The 16,991-nt window shown below is 43.3% G+C and overlaps 1 protein-coding gene across 7 annotated transcripts in view; it reads left to right on the forward strand.

Annotated features, from left to right (window-relative positions):
* RAP1GAP2 (RAP1 GTPase activating protein 2) overlaps positions 1 to 16,991 on the forward strand; it is a 701,910-nt gene that overhangs the window by 641,572 nt on the left and 43,347 nt on the right. For all 7 annotated transcript variants that reach the window (XM_083172239.1, XM_083172240.1, XM_083172238.1 and 4 more), the window contains 2 exons: positions 530 to 659; positions 8,209 to 8,364. In XM_083172239.1, coding sequence (XP_083028365.1) covers positions 530 to 659; positions 8,209 to 8,364 — 286 coding nt within the window. The remainder of the gene's footprint in view (positions 1 to 529; positions 660 to 8,208; positions 8,365 to 16,991) is intronic.

Consider the following 16,991-nt stretch of genomic DNA (forward strand, 5'->3'; position numbering starts at 1 on the left):
AAGTAAATACAACACAGTAACCACCTCTCAATGGCTTGCACAGTATTTCTCTCCACTTTGGGGGGTATTCGATCTGGGGTCACGGCTGTCGAGCTGGCCCGACAGCCGTGACCCTGTCCCATTCTCGGTCTGCTCGAAAAAGCAGGCGGAATCAATGTCCTGCCTTCAGTGGGACGAGAAGGAGACGTGGCCATGAGCTGCGACCGGGAGCTCGTCTCTTCCCGGCCGTTCTCGGCACAACAAGCCCGACTGCTTATGAAGTCGGGAACTTTCTGTGAGATCCCCTGTTCATTTCTGTTGAGGAAGACAGCATTGAATAGGGCCCCGCAGCCATCTCACCCGTTGGGAGATGGCTGCGGGAGATGGAATACACCCCTTTATCTCTCTCCAATGCTTAGTAAATAGACCCATGAGTACTTTAGCTCTCTCTGCTTTATCTATCTTCCTACTTTAATAAATTCCCCATAAAACCATTGAAATGTAAATATTTATTATGTGTTCTCATGCAGTTTTCCTTCACATTAATCAGGTTTCGAGGAGGACTGGATGTAGCACACGGTCAGACTGGGACAGAGTCCATATACACTGTATTTAGAGACAAGGAGATCATGTTTCATGTGTCCACTAAGTTACCATTTACAGAAGGGGATACCCAGCAGGTAAATACTTTTAATTATTAGCTCTAAGTTCCTCTTTATCCTGCAAATCTGCATGGGCACATATGTGTTTGCCCACAGGTCTGTGCCATTAGTGTGAATTTACACTAGATACTGGTGTAGTATGCACTTTTCTGATGCACCACTATTAACATACATTTAAAAAAGTGGGAAGAGCTCTTTGGCATTGTATGCATCTACATGATAGGGATGGCTATTGACCATCGATGATTCATAATAATAATAATAATCATTGATGGTTTATGGTAGAATAGTTTTGCCATTGATCGGGGAGAACCAGATGGTTTCTCTCCATCTATGGCACAGCTTAACTGAAAGTAAGATTTTTTTTTCCCTCAAGGGGCCAACGCATGGAACATAGCTCCACCCCCTACTCCATGAAGCCATGCCCCCAGGTTTTGATTGGCCCACAGACCAATAAGTCAAAGAAAATGGATGACCAGTGATAGGTAAAACCATTTATGGTCATTGATTGCATAGTATGCAACTATCAATATTTGGTTGCACTATTGCCATCGATAGCAACCATTGATAGGAATGGCAATAGCAATGATGGCCATCCCTACTTACCTATGAATGACTTTTGCATAGAGCAGTGAGAATCCCCCAAGGGACCTGAACTGGTATTACAAGCAAGTTTATAACAGATATTGAGAGTTAAGCCCCAAAGAAAAACCCTTCTGAAGATATGGTTTAAAAAATAGTGGTGTGTATGGGTCTTTAGATTGCCCATGCACCTAAAGATTTAGGGGTATATTCAAGGTTTTTTGCGAGCTGTGACAGTGAGCAGTTCTGACTGCTCGCTGTCACAGCTTGCACGGTCAGTATTCAACTGACCCCCCTGCACACACTGCTTCCCCGTCGCTAGATTTTTGCAGTGACGTGGAAACTACATGTGCGGCAGCTAAAACAGCACGGCTTGCGGTTAAATTCAGTGGGCTACCTGTAAACCTCGCTGTTTGGAGGAATCCTCGCTGTCCTCTGACAGTGAGGATTCCCCCGGAATGTAGAATAGGGCAAGGGCCGGTGCTGGTGTTAAACGGCGAGGGTCGCTTGTTTTCGGCGATTCTAGTCACTTAACGTCCTCGCCAGCCGCATTGAATATGGGCCTCATTGTCCAATCTGGCTGTTTGGTGCGAAAATCTGGTAATATACAGTATGGGTTAAAATGACAAATGATTTGCTCTTAAACACTGAAAAACAGACAAAAATGATCGATCAAACAAATTTGTTAGAACCATTTGATCAATTTGTCGGAATGAATGTTTTTGTCAGTTTTCTGGCAGTGTGGAGAAATTGGTCAAATGTTATTTGTTCTCCTACTTTACCAGATTTACGCTCCAACCAGCCAGATTGGCCAATTAATCATTAGGTGTAGGGCCAGCTTTACATTATGGTAACATGGTGTAAACTCATAAGGCATGAAGGTGATGACATAAAATCACGACATGCCTGATTGCTCTGCAATGCTGCTACATCTGTTCATGAACCATGCTCTTTGACAATAAATGAGTTCCTTTTGGCGTGTTGATTTTATCTTGACGAGTGAGTCATTATTTGTATATTTGCAAACGGCGGTTTGCTTTACTCTGTTATTTATCAGGTCTGCAATAAAACTCCATATGTCACCAATATTAAAATAAAGAACAGATGTGTTATAAACTTAACCCAACAATGATACTGTACTTTATACCAGTTTCCATGCTTGAGTCCAGATAGAGCGTATTGACTTATGGACCATATAAGTCACCTGTGCTCAAGCATGGATATCCTTAAAACCTGTAATGGCAGAGTTTGGTAAAATCTGCTGTATAGAATAAAACTTTCTCACTAAACAATTTGTGCTCGTGACTAAAAGAAAAAACACAATGCTATTTCCATTGTTATAAATCCTGAAAACATCCTTTGAGTAGAACGTCGCCAATGAATAGATCATCAGGAGCCTATGTTAATGCCGTTTGATGTATACATTTCATATGTATCATTTGCTGTACATTCATTATACTGTGAGCAGACAAAATACGTTATGGAGAAAATTGCTCCATTACGCCAACCCAATCTGCAGAAAGCACTTGTGGCTACATCTGCACTGCGTGACCATTTCGTCGGTCTACATAAAAATAACGAATGACTTGGTTTCCTATAGATAATAGTCTTGTCGTTTTGTCATTGTGTTATATACACTAAAATATGTCTCGCTGGAGATATCAAAGCCAACGAACTCTTCCATTTCAATACACAGTATGTACGCTCATAAAAAGGGACTTCTTTTAAAAAGGGATTCTTAACAACTTACTCTTAGGCATACAGTTGTTCTTCTCCTGGTCACACCAGGTCACACATATGCAGTAGCCTTACTGCCAGTAGGGATCCCATCTAGTCATCAATGCTTCTGATAAGTTAGCACTTACTGCTACCCAGGGGTTAAAGTGAGGGGGAACTGAGTTCCACCACCTCTAATGGTAGGGGGAACTGAGTTCCACCTCCACCACAGCCCTGAACAATAATTTATTCTGGCACGGCATACATAATGTAAAGTTAAGATGAACAACTGTGGACATTATGTGTATAAGGGGAATTACTGTGTGACTTAATATGAATCAAGGGCACTACATGCAGTGTAATGTGTATACGATTGTGCTACCATGTATGGTGGAACCATTATCCCTTTATGGGTGGGAGGGCACAATTACATAGCACTGTTCTCGGCTCTGCCTAATGGGGGGGGGGTCAGTGTTAGGGGAGCGGAGTTCCACCACCTCTCCAGGACCACTTTAAGCCCTGCTGCTACCGGACAGTATCATCGGGGAGCTGAGCAGATGCCACTCTGCAGGTTCGTGTTTATTGCAGGGTCTTAATCGTCCCCTTTAATTCTCTCCATGGTTGTGTAAATAGACCTCTTGAAGAGTAGTGGGTGAGGAGAAAAACATTCTAGCCACTACAGTCAAAATAGATTGTATGGGGGAAAGTCTGGTTCTGGGATGACCAGTTAGGAGTCTACTGTGATAATCAATATGGAACATAATGAGTACATGACAAGCATTAGGTTGACATGGTTGAATGTCAATGTGGGTTGGGTCGACAGGGACATTAGGTCGGCACAAGCATTAGGTTGACATGGAGAAAGTCGACAGTCAAAAGGTTAACATGGGGTTTTTCATTTTTGTTTGAGCCGACATGTGACGGCAGGCGGTATTTCATGCCCTACCATCCACTAGGGCGTGGTGGAACGTAGCGAAGAACCGTGCCCCGGAGCATGGCGACTGCAAGGAGCTGCGAGGTGACACGTTGCACTTTTTGGCATTCGGGACAAAAAAAACTAAAAACTCCACGTTGACCTTTTGACCGTTGAACTTCCCCATGTTGACCTAATGCTTGGTCGACCTAATAACCCTGTCAACCTAACCCATGTCGACATTAAGTCATGTTGACCTTCATGCATGTCGACCTTTAGTCATGTCGACCTTCATGGTCAGCCTAATGTTTGTCGACCTAGTGTCGAAGGCATGTTCATGCAATTTCTATATAGTTTGATATGGACACAGCAGCAGATACACTCCAGGAATTTAAGCTGATGATTGACATGTGTCATGTTGAATTGCACATAGCCATAATTTTTGCAGCATATGTATCCATTTTTACATTAGCTTCAGTGGCTTTATAAATATGCTAGAGTAATAATCAAATAATAAATAATGCTGCAAAAATATATAATTTTCATTGCAACAAATACATTTTATCCCACAAAACATGGCATTTGCATAATATAACTTATACAGAGCGGCTGATTGGTTGCCATGGGCCACTTCTCCTCTGGCTCACTCCTGCTCACTTATCACTGCTTCAGACATCTACCCCAAAGTCCCAGGAATTTGTGACCAACCAAGCCACAAACAGCTGACTTAATTTGGGGCTAATGAGCAAAGTCCTTTAGCAAAGTACACATACAGTAGCAGAATAGATTTATAATTTAGGCCGGGTAGACATTTGGATGATATTGGAACAATTTCTCTACATTGTCAAATGCTCTCTCCAGTGGACGACATATGAGATTGTTTAATTGACCGTGGTGTCTGGTAAATGAAATATTTTATGTGCAGCTATACATATTAATGAAGGAAGAAAGGAGAGATTGTTCTATCATTCAATAAATTGTGTTATATGTACCGGCAATCAGTGAAGCACAAGGGAAATCTGAATTTGGCCTCAAATGTGAGTTATTACAGATGTGTCCTCATGCATCTACCCTCAATACACCTTTCAGCGTGAGATGCCTGTCTACATTTTCTTATATCTATAAGGTGCACTACTGGGGGTGGTAACGTGTATAAAGGGCACTACTGTTTGATAGAATATATTAGGCATAATGTGTTTAAGCTAAACTGTAATACTATGTGGCATAACATGAATAAGGGACACTTCTGTGTGATGGACTGTGAATAAGGTTAGAAACATAGAAACATAGAATTTGACGGCAGATAAGAACCACTTGGCCCATCTAGTCTGCCCCTTTTTTTAAACATGTTACCTCAAACCATATTTGATCCTTCTTTTTTTGTAAGGATATCAATATGCTTATCCCAAGCATGTTTAAATTGTACTACTGTATTTGCGTCTACCACCTCTGATGGTAGGCTATTCCACTTATCTACTACTCTTTCTGTGAAGTAATTCTTCCTCACATTTCCCCTGAATCTTCCTTCCTCTAGTTTTAGTGCATGTCCTCATGTTCTGTTGCTCCTCTTCCTGTGAAGAATGTCTCCCACCTGTACCTTGTTAAAACCCTTGATATATTTGAAAGTTTCTATCATGTCCCCCCTTTCCCTTCTCTGCTCTAAAGTATACATATTAAGATCTTTTAGTCTTTCCTGGTACGTTTTGTGATGTAGGCCATGCACCATTTTAGTTGCTCTTCTTTGTACAGTCTCTAATGTATTTATATTCTTCTGGAGATATGGCCTCCAGAACTGAACACAATACTCTAGGTGAGGTCGTACCAATGACCTATACAGTGGCATTATTACTTCTTTCTTTCTACTGCTGATACCTCTCCCTATGCAACCAAGCATCTGACTTGCCTTCTTCATTGCTTTGTTACATTTTAAGTCCCCTGAAATAGTGATACCTAGAAGCCTCTCTTCCTCAGTAGTTTCCATTTTAGTGCCATTTATACTATATTGAGTCTTTGGATTTCTGAGACCCAAGTGCATGATTTTGCATTTCTTGGCATTAAACTGTAGTTGCCATTCTCTTGACCATTTCTCTAATCTACCTAAATCCTCAATCATTTGTTTTACCCCTCCTGGTGTGTCTACCCTGTTGCATACCTTTGTGTCATCTGCAAAAAGGCACATTTTACCCTCAATTCCATTTGCAATATCACCAATAAAGATATTAAAAAGCACTGGTCCAAGTACAGATCCCTGGAGTACTCCACTTGTAACCTTTCCCTCCTTTGACTGTACTCCGTTTACTACAACTCTCTGTTTTCTGTCCTGCAACCACGCTCTTATCCATTCAACTATCTTAGAATCCAATCCCAAGCTTTCAAGTTTATTTAACAGTCTGCAATGTGGGACAGTGTCAAAAGCTTTACTAAAGTCTAGATAAGCTACATCTACAGCCCCACCTTAATCTATTACTTTAGTCACCCAGTCAAAAAAGTCAATAAGATTTGTTTGACATGATCTTCCCCCAGTAAACCCATGCTGTTTTGGATCCTGTAAATTGCTGGTTTTGAGATATTCTACAACTCTTTGTTTTAAGAGTGTTTCCATCAATTTCCCTACTACTGATGTAAGGCTCACTGGTCGATAGTTGCTTACCTCTTCCTTGCTTCCACTTTTGTGCAGTGGGACTACATTCGCTGTTTTCCAGTCCTCTGGGATTACTCCAGTAGCTAGTGACTGGTTGAATAATTCTGTTATTGGTTTTACCAGCTCCCCTTTAAGCTCTTTTAGTATCCTTGGATGTATCCCATCTGGCCCCATTGATTTATCCACTTTCAGTTTTGAGAGTTCTGTGAGGACTTTCTCCTCTGTAAATGTACTTGTCTATACCTCAGTGTTCTGACTATACTTGCAACTTGCAATTATTAATATTATCTGCAATTACATTGTCCCCCTCAAGAAAACTTCCACTCTCTGTCTTCAGTTTAATTATTCCACTTTTTGTTTTTCTCCTTTCACTTATATACCTAAAAAAAAGTTTTCCCCCCTTTACCCACTGACTGGGCCATTTTCTCTTCAGCCTGTGCTTTTGCACATCTGATTACCTTCTTAGCATCCTTCTGTCTAACAAGATACACCTCTTTGTCCTCATTCTTCTGCATCTGCTTAAATTTCTTAAAGGCCAACTTTTTTGCTTTCACAATACTTGCTACTTCTTTTGCAAACCACAATGGCTTTCCTTTTCTTGTGTTTTTCCTAACTCTTTTGACACAAAGTTCTGTTGCTTTTAGAATTGCACTTTTTAATTTTTCCCACTTATCCTGCACTCCTTCCAAGTTCTTCCACTCTGCCAAAGAATCCCTTATAGAGTTTCCCATCTCTACAAAATCAGCCTTCCTAAAATCTAACACCTTTGTTTTTGTGTGCGATGAGTCAGTCTCTGTCTTTATTTTGAACCATACTGCTTGATGCTCACTGGATCCCAGATTTTCACCCACATTTCTGTCAGATATTCTGTCACCATTTGTAAGTATTAAGTCTAATATTGCGTCCTTACGAGTGGGCTCCCTCACCAATTGCTGGAGGGATGCTCCTTGCAAGGAATTCAGCATGTCCCTACTTCTGGTGGAACTTGCAACAGGCAGCTCCCAGTTTACATCAGGTAGATTAAAGTCTCCCATGATTATCACCTCTCCTTTTAATGCCATTTTTTTGATGTCCTGCAATAGGCTCTTGTCTAGTTCCTCTTCCTGACCTGGTGGTCTGTAGATCACCCCTATACGAAGAAGGTTGCACTACTGTGTGGAGTTATTTTAATTGTGTGTACTATTGTGTGACCAAGAGTGAGGGGTGTTGCTATCTAGTGCTGTTGGGTGATAGGTGCTGTGCTGGGAGAGAGGTGCTGGGGCAGAGGTTGAACTAGCGGAGGTGCTAGTGAGCCCCAACCAAAATATTTCCTATGGCATCTATTTAGTTAGGGCTGGTACTGGGAGCAAGGATGTATGAGTTCACTACCAGTTCAGTGACACACCTTCAACACTCCCATTAAATGCCCGTAAGAAGGATCATCTAGATGCATCTGAATTGCCACCTCCTAAGAATGGCCAACACATTTTCAACACATTCTGGTTACCGCATTTTTCAATCGTACCTGTGGCTGTGTGTGGTGAACCTAGGGAAGGATGCACTCTATGACTGTTTAGCGACAGTTGCATTTGCAATGTGAAAACATTGACCATTTGTACAAATGTGAGCATTTGTACTAATGTCGGCATTGCCTGTGATGTAGACCCTATGCGTGCCACACAAATGTATTACTTATGTCTATAGCTGCAGTCTCAAAATCATTCCTGTCATTCCAGCTGCAGAGAAAAAGACACATCGGTAACGACATTGTGGCTATTGTGTTTCAAGAAGAGAACACTCCTTTTGTCCCTGATATGATTGCGTCAAACTTTCTGCATGCATATATTGTGGTGCAAGTGGAGAATCCAGAGTCAGAGAACACAACTTACAAGGTAAGGGAAGAGCCTCTCATACATATATATGAATTCATGTAGTCTTGTTCAATTTGGCATGAAGCCTTGAAATGGTGTGCACTTCTTCCATTCAATAGATCAGTGGTTCCCAACCTTTTTTCTCTCCCATACTGACTAGGTTTTTCATTTATGAGTACCCCTTCGTCTCAATATAATATACCCACAGTACTGTACTTATGAGTGGAGTGGAAGTGAGAAATATGCATGTCCTTATATTAAGGAAAGGCGGAGGAGTAGTGTGCGGTCAGGAATCGGTCCCTCTCTGTCTGGCCGCCAACTGTGTACAGTCTCCGGGGTTCCCACTAATGCCTGAAGGGTTAATGCTGCTGCTCCCTCCACATTTGTCAGTGCAGGGCAGATGAATGCTGATGTCTGAGGGCAGCATGGGTAGCTCCTAGTGGAGTGCTGGTTGGGCAAAAGCACGAGGAGACGCTGATGATGCTGCAGGTGGAATCAGAAGTGAAGTGGCTTGGTTCATGATAATAGAAGACTTCTTCCAACACTGGGAGTCTTCTTCTTATGCCATTACCAATATTATTTTCAAGTAGTCCGAACCGGCCTGCAGAGTACAAGTACCCCAGATTGGGAACTGCTGCTCTAGATGGGTAAAATTCCTCAAGTATGCACAGTGCGGAGCTTACATTACTGTGTCTGCCCCTCCCCTTTGGTATGTAAGCTCTCATGTGCAGGCCCCTCTTCACTCTTCATGTGCTTTTCCTTCTCTTACTTTTTCCTATTTTGCTTATTCGTCTGTGTGCTCTGTAATTGGGCACCACCTATCCCTTGTGGTGTCGTATAAATAGAGGTTATTGATGATGATGATGATTATAATAACAATTGTCAAAAGAATTCAAGGGTTTAAACCAAATCTAAAACCTAATGCAGTACCAATGATGTCAGCAGATAAGACAAATAAGACACTTCTGTTTATATAATAAAAAATGTTTTAATAAAGCTTGTATACTTCACAAAACATACCTCCCAACTTTTTTAATTATGATGTGTGCTTGTGTAGAGCTCAGACTCCGCAATGCTCCCGGCAGCAGCAATACAAAATTTACCTGAAAAAATGGCCGCCACACCATTTTTCCAGAGATTTACGCATGCGCAGTAGGATCTAGAGTAGTGCTCTAGAGACACAGCACTGCCCCCGGCAGAGAAATTCTGTATAGTCCATGTAACCCACAGCAAGGAGTCAGCAAGGAATGGTCAAATAGTGTATGTCAGTATAGGAGTAAGGGACTGTAACATTTATGTATTTGCACCTATGAATAATTTGCCATGTTATTGAACTTATTACATCAGATAAACGTGTTTCTGGAATTATCAAGGCATACTGGGCCTGGTTCAGGGATGGCCAGAAATCTATATTTCCTGACTCCTCCGGCATGTTGTTGCTATCCCAGCACTGCAACCAATGTCACAAGCTGGGATCCAACATTGCAACCATTGGTTCCATGCAGACGGCCAGCTGAGTAAGCTTCAGTTTAGAAACAAACTCACTGAACCGGCGCTAATTTATTCTAATGGGGGTAATTAATTGTTTAAATGAAAGTATTTCTAAGCAGCAGCTAACACCAACATGTGTCTGTGTCCACACCTAAAGACGCTTAGAGCCTGTTGTTACACAAGACGTCAACTCTAAAATTTGGCACAAGAATAAAGAAAAGGAAGTGTTGCACTATATTGAGTTGCACATATGGCAGAAATAATCATAAAAATAATAAAATATATTTGTATTGTTTATTTTTAAATAATATTGTTTTGTGGTTAAGAAGGTGGCCACCTTGGTACATTTAAAAAAAATAGCAATCCAATAATTGCATATATTCTTATCTAACAATTATACAATAACCAATTTAATATGGGTAAAGCTTAAACATTAGGAGGCATGTGTTTGATTTACTGCAGCATATAAAAGTTCAAGAATGGCTTTGCATACAGTAGCTCTTTGTGTCTGGCCAATGGTAAAGTTAATGGTGTAAGTTCATATCAGATACTTTACACAATAAGATGTTAAAATTGAGGGTTCATTTTTATATCACCTGGCCTACAAGGCTCCTGGTGGAAGATGGTACCTCACTTTCTGCAAAATCGCTTCCTCGTACACTTGTGGGGTAATGCTGTCGCGTCTCTCCCTGCGACTTAGCAGTATGCATCTCCCCTCTGGCTTTGTTGGAGCCCAGCTGATTGTCCGTGGCTCCAGGCAGTGTGGTGGAGCTCGCTGATATGAGCTCAGCGGTCAGGTGATGCGCAGTGTGGAGAATTCCACACGGTGCAAATGGAGCATGAGCTGGTCTGTGCTTAGGAGTTGGTGCCATGCAGAGGCTTAACTCTGGGAGGCAATTGAGTCATCTGCCGCTAAGCTCCTGGTCCCAAGGGGGCACCTCTCCTCCCCTGTGAGTTTGAAACAAATAATGGAAAGCCATCCATATCACTTCTGTGGCTGAATCCGCCTCCTAGCAGGACCATAGATACCTCACATTCTCTTTATTCTAAACATATACACACACATGCATACGTATTTATATAAGGTTGGTGCGTATATGTGGGGGGGCACTTATATTTATCTTGCTTCCGGGCAACTGGGACAAACTTACGCCACTGATGCCATGCATCCAATGGTGCAGACCCCTGGTTCTCCTCTCCCTGAAATTGGGGCAACAACCCCCCCCCCCCACACACACACACACACACACATTTATCGGAATGCAGGCCTCCCCCTACCCTCTCAACACTGCTGTCTGTCAATCAGGCACTGACAAAGGAGAGGTGTGGTCAAGAACCCACGGGCCTTTACGCAGCCGTAGATTCCCTGTAATCGTAAATCTGCGTGCCTATCTTAAAGTCAGGCCCATTGTTCGTAAACGTTAGCAGTCTCTTTAAGGCCAAAGATTGCGCATAACTGCGTTTTATATGAAATCTGGTATAATTGCAGTATTCATAAGAGTCCCTGCACATGACCACATGAGAGGGACCACATCTAAGTAAAGACAGCCAGAGTGGGTGTTGGTACATAGGCTTTGCAGCTATAAAATAACAACGTCCAACTTAAAAGAGAGAACGTATCTGGGACGGAATGAGTGGTTTCAGTGAATTATCGGTTACACAATGTGCTGTTTGGTTAGTCGCCCTTTAAAAGAACAGATTGGCTTGTGCAGAGCTGTTAATTGTTTCCAAGAAGCAGCTGGCTTTATCCAGACAATATTCTAGTGCAAATATTATCTGAGGACAGGAACTTCCCCCATTAGGATGGTTACTAGGCAGAAACGCACATATGCCTATTACAGAGATTAGGTGATTAGGTACAAGCATTGCTTTATAATCATGTGGAAGAGAGGTGATCCCAGCCAGAGCAGAATAACTTGTGAATTGAAAAACCATATGCCAGCCTTGCCTTTGCTGACCTGCTGTCATTATTTAAAAGAACGCGAAAAATACTAAACTATAATCTGATCTACATGAATATATGATCTGTTTAAGGATTTTGCTGTCTGACATTGCACATTATGTCTCATTAGGTTAGCAAATGTGATTTCTTATTGAACTTCTGTAACTGTGCTTCCAGGCTACAGTGTCTCATTTATAGTAGGCATGACTCTAGAGCAGTGGTTCCCAACCCTGGTCCTCAAGTACCCCCAACAGTGCATATTTTCCAGGTCACCCAGCAGGTGCACTCATTATTCAGGCACATTTGAAAAGATCCACAGGTGGAGCTAATTATGTCACTTGTGATTCTGTGTGGAGACCTGCAAAACGTGCACTGTTGGGGGTATTTGAGGACCAGGGTTGGGAACCATTGCTCTAGAGCAGGGATCGCCAACCCGTCGCTCGCGAGCGACGGGTAGCTCGCCTGACGGCAGGAGGTCAATGAGAAAGTAACCTCCTGCTGCTCCCCTTCCGACGTGCAGCGGTTGTTGCTTGGCGGCAGGAGGTCACCGCCGCAAGAAAGTGACCACCTTCTTACTGCGTGAGATCACTGGCCGCGGCGCGCCTTCTGCGTAGACGTAGGACACATGCTGGTGCTGCATTCCGTTGTCGGCGCTGCTTCACTGGACCGCGGGGCAGCTCCCAGGGCCTCATTCACTACCTCCTCTCCCCGGCAGCAGCAGGAACAACAATGGTGAGTTGTTCTGCTGCTCGGAAATTCATTGGGGCAAATGTGTTTCTGGCACTGGGGCATATGTATTGCTGGTATTGTGGCACTATTGGGGGCATACCTGGCACTTTTGGGGGCATATGTGTATCTGCCACTATTGGGGGCATACCTGTACCTGGCACTATTGGGGGCATACCTGTACCTGGCACTATTGGGGGCATACCTGTACCTGGCACTATTGGGGGCATACCTGTACCTGGCACTATTGGGGGCATACCTGTACCTGGCACTATTGGGGGCATAACTGGCACTGTATTGGGGGCATATGTGTATCTGCCACTATTGGGAACACACCTGGCACTATTGGGGGGCATACCTGGCACTTTTGGGGGCTTGTGTATCTGCCACTATTGGGGGCATACCTGGCACCATATTGGGGGCATATGTGTATCTGCCGCTATTGGAAGCACACCTGGCACTATTGGGGGGCATACCGGGTACTATTGGGGGCATACCTGCGCTATTGTGGCATACCTGGCACTATATTGGAGGCATGTGTGTATCTGGCACTATTGGGGGCATACCTGGCACAATTGGGGGCATATATGTAAATCTGGCACTGCACTATTGGGGGCATATGTGTATCACACCCCCACTTTCATTGGCCACATGGCATGTGGCTACACCTATTTTTTGGCGCGTGCCTATGGCACGCACACACAGTACCGCCAGAGTATTTATTTACAATGGCACCAAAATTAGGCAGCCATTGTTTATCTGGCACTGCTGGGGGGCATTGTGTTTATGGCATTAGTGCGGGTATTGGTGGCATTGTGTAACTGCCACTGCTGGTGGCATGTGTATATATGGCACAGCATCTGTTCAGAGAGGCTGGGGACGTGGCCTTCGGCATGTGCAGATGTCCCTTATCCTCTGCCTCCAGCGTTGGGAGGTATGTATTCGGCATATTGGACATTGCAGTGTGTGGCATATCGTGTCTGGGGCATTGTGTTATGTGGCATAATGTGTCAGGGGCATTACAGTGTGTGGCATAATGTGTAAAGGGCATTATTTGGTCATTAGGCAGATTTCTTTCTTTTTTTTATTTTAGTAGCTCTTCGGGTGGCTTATTTTGCCGCGAGTAGCTCACGCCCCAAAAAAGGTTGGAGACCACTGCTCTAGAGCATACTTACCTATGGAAGGGAAGCCCAAAAATTGTGTCCCCCTTCTGGCCTCCCTCTGCCGGTCAAATACCAGCATTCACGGCTCTTTGGGGAGAGGTTAAAATGACCCAAATCGCGTAATTTAGTACTAACCTAAATGGGGTGGGGCATAATGGCAACAAGCCCCACCTCTGGAAAATCTCTCATAAAGTCTCCTCTCTGGGCTTCTCCTGGAGAGGAGACACTTACATACCTCCCAACTTCTGTCCTGATGAAATAGGGACACTCGCGCGGCGAAGCGTCCAAAAAGGGGGCGGGGCGTATGCAAATGAGGGCACGGCTTATGCTAATTAGCCGCAACTTCATTTTCATACGAGAATAGATGCTGTGCGCATGCACACAGCGTCTATTCTACTAGATTGGGGGGTCTCCCAACTGCCACCCCCCGCAGCGGGACAATGCCTGCCGCGGGTGGGACAGCGGGACAGGACCCGAAAATCGGGACTGTCCCGCTGTAATCGTGACAGTTGGGAGGTATGCACTTAAAGTAGGCAAAGTATGCTCCAGGAGGTACATTTACTCAAGCGTCTAAAAGTTATATGAGGTGATGTTGCCCATAGCAACCAGTGATGTTCTGTTTATCATTTCTCTATTGCATCCTAGAAAATCACAGACTGAATTAGATTGCTTGCTAAGGGCAACATCACCTCTTTTTATCTTTAGCAGCTTTAGCAAATTTACCCCCTAGCTGTGTAAAGGGGATTCACTCAAGGTCTTTATGTACTGAGTCGATCAACAATATGACAAATAAGAAAACTGGACTGAGACTTGTGCGGTCAAAAATAAAAAAAAAAATCTTACTGAGCAGAAATGTGAAAATATCTCTGAAAGATTAAACTGTATCCTCTACCATGTGCTATTACTGATTTTGAGGACCCTGTTGCTAGAAAATGGCAGGGCCGTAGTCGTGGAATACGATTCACTTTAGTTATTGCTGGCACATGATCTGAAGTCAATTAATTGAAGTGTAGTTAAATATCGCGCCCAAAAACAGTCGCTGTGAGCAAGGCTGTAATTTTTAGCAGATATTTTGCACATCTCTCACAGCAGCGTTGGCACTCAAAGGGTTAAGCCCTGCAAGAAGACCAGTTTTACCCCCTTTTAGACATTTTTTTTTTCACAAGAACGCGCCCAAACCCAGGATTAGCGTATTTCTGAAAGGGCATACCCGGGATTTCACTACAATTGACCAGGGTTTTTTTCAGGGTTTTTCATGGTATTTTACTCCCGGGTACAATACCCGGCTTATGTCTGAATGGTATTACCTGGGTTTTTCAGTTTTAAACATGTGATTTGGCTTTTTTCTGCTGCTGAGGCATCTTCTGATGAGGTCATCAGCTGCAGAAGAAACCTCAGGCACATGTGCGGAGGCGCTTGCAGAGGCAGTGGCTTCATGTTGCTCCCTTTGCAGCAACAGAGTGCAAAGTCCTGTGGGATGTCAGGTGGCATGGCACATCATTGGAAGGAAGAGGAGGTCAGGGAGCTATTACATGTGCGTGGAGAAGAGGAGATCAAATTTCAAATCACAGGCACTGTGAAGGATGCCATAGTGTATGCAAATATAACTCTCCAGCATTAGGATGGTGTTCCACATGTTCTCAGCAGCCATGACAGCAATGTATTGTGGGAACTCCCCACAGGCAATTTTGTAGTCAGCCCCCACCTTTGTATGACGTCATTCTTGTGAGCCAGCAAAGTGTCTCATTTTAATGATGAAACACTGAAATGCTCGAAAAGCCTTGCTTATGTGTGAAAGGGGTGTACCCGGGTTTTTCCCGGATCTGAGGTGTGGTGTGAAAGGGGGTATGTTACTAAAATCCCGGGAGTGAGCTGGGGTGAAAATCCTGGGTAAACCTGGCCAAAATCCCGGGTAGTATGTCTAAAAGGGGTATAACGGTTACACCCTAGTCTAAATTAATGTTTCTAATAATAACTGGTTTTTTTTTCTTATTATAGTCTTTAACCCAGTATTATTATTATTATTATTATTAGACTGAAATAAGATCTAGTGTATTTCCTATAGAATAAGGCTAGTACAGTCACCTGTATCTGAAGTTTCAGCATTTTGAAGGGGCCCCTGTCCCATTGCTTCTAGGGAGACACCTCTCCACAGCAGGTGTTAATGTTATACCCTAGTGCCCTAGTTAATTTTCTGAACCATATTAGTGGCTTAATTAATGTTATGCCACATTATGCAACACAGTGTCCCCAATACAGTGTACAGAAAAACAATAACAAAAACTGAGTTCCACCACCTCTAATGGTGAGGTGCAACATTTTAACCTCCACATTGGCCCTGCACAGTAATTCTCACAGAAAAGCATTCTAGTTTGCAGGGGGGTGGCAAAAACCCTACCACTGACCCTGTCTCTGTCTAATGGAAGGAGGGGATGGGGGTAATTAGGGGGCATAGAGAAATGAATTCCCCCACCTCTGCATGACCACTTTAAACCCTGAATAGGAGGTTGGGTCTGCCTATACAGACAAACAAATGGCATTCATGGAGGGTTTAGAAAAATTGGTCATATGTTGACCAAGAATGAGGATACCAACCAGGGGCTATAAGGCACACTATATTATAGAATTACCATAGGCGAAACCACAATGAAGTACCACTAAAGGGTATAAAAAATATAAAAATATACTAATGGGTGGCCTAAAGTAGAATAAATTAGAGATCAGGTAAGCCTGAGGGCCAGCCATATACATTTGAACTATGACTGTTATAGAGGTGGCCATTTTGTGGGCCCTCAGTGTATACGCACTTAATAAACATAGTAGAAGGGCAATCATATAAGACGCTAGGGAAGAGCTAGAAAAATGAAGCTAAGGAGGCTAAATTAAACATCAATAAATTTAGGCTAAAGATGGAAAACTTAAAAGAAAACAGTCAAAAGATACTTTCTCATTAAGTCCAAAGGGCTGAACAGTTTTTAGTTGGTAGATCCAAAGGGCTTTAGTTTGAAGCGGAATCCAATCTATGATCCTGTACCGGATAATAGAGAGATTATGATTGAAGTGTCTAGCAACTGGTTGATCAGACTCTCTCCTGTCAAGGGCAGCTCGAATGCTGGATCTATGTAGGGCAATCTTCTCCTTGAACTTGAAGAGTTTTCCCCCAAGGGTTAAAGTGTGTGTGTGTGTGTGTGTGTGTGTGGGGAGAGGGAGGGTTTGGAACTGAGTTCCACCATCTGTATTGGGGAGGTGGAACTAGTTCAACCTCCACCTAGGCCTTCGTTACATAGTTAGTAAGGTTGAATTAGGACATTCGTCCGTTGAGTTCA

The sequence above is a fragment of the Crinia signifera genome, chromosome 2 (assembly GCF_055691185.1).
Source record: "Crinia signifera chromosome 2, ASM5569118v1, whole genome shotgun sequence".
Taxonomy (NCBI): Eukaryota; Metazoa; Chordata; class Amphibia; order Anura; family Myobatrachidae; genus Crinia; species Crinia signifera.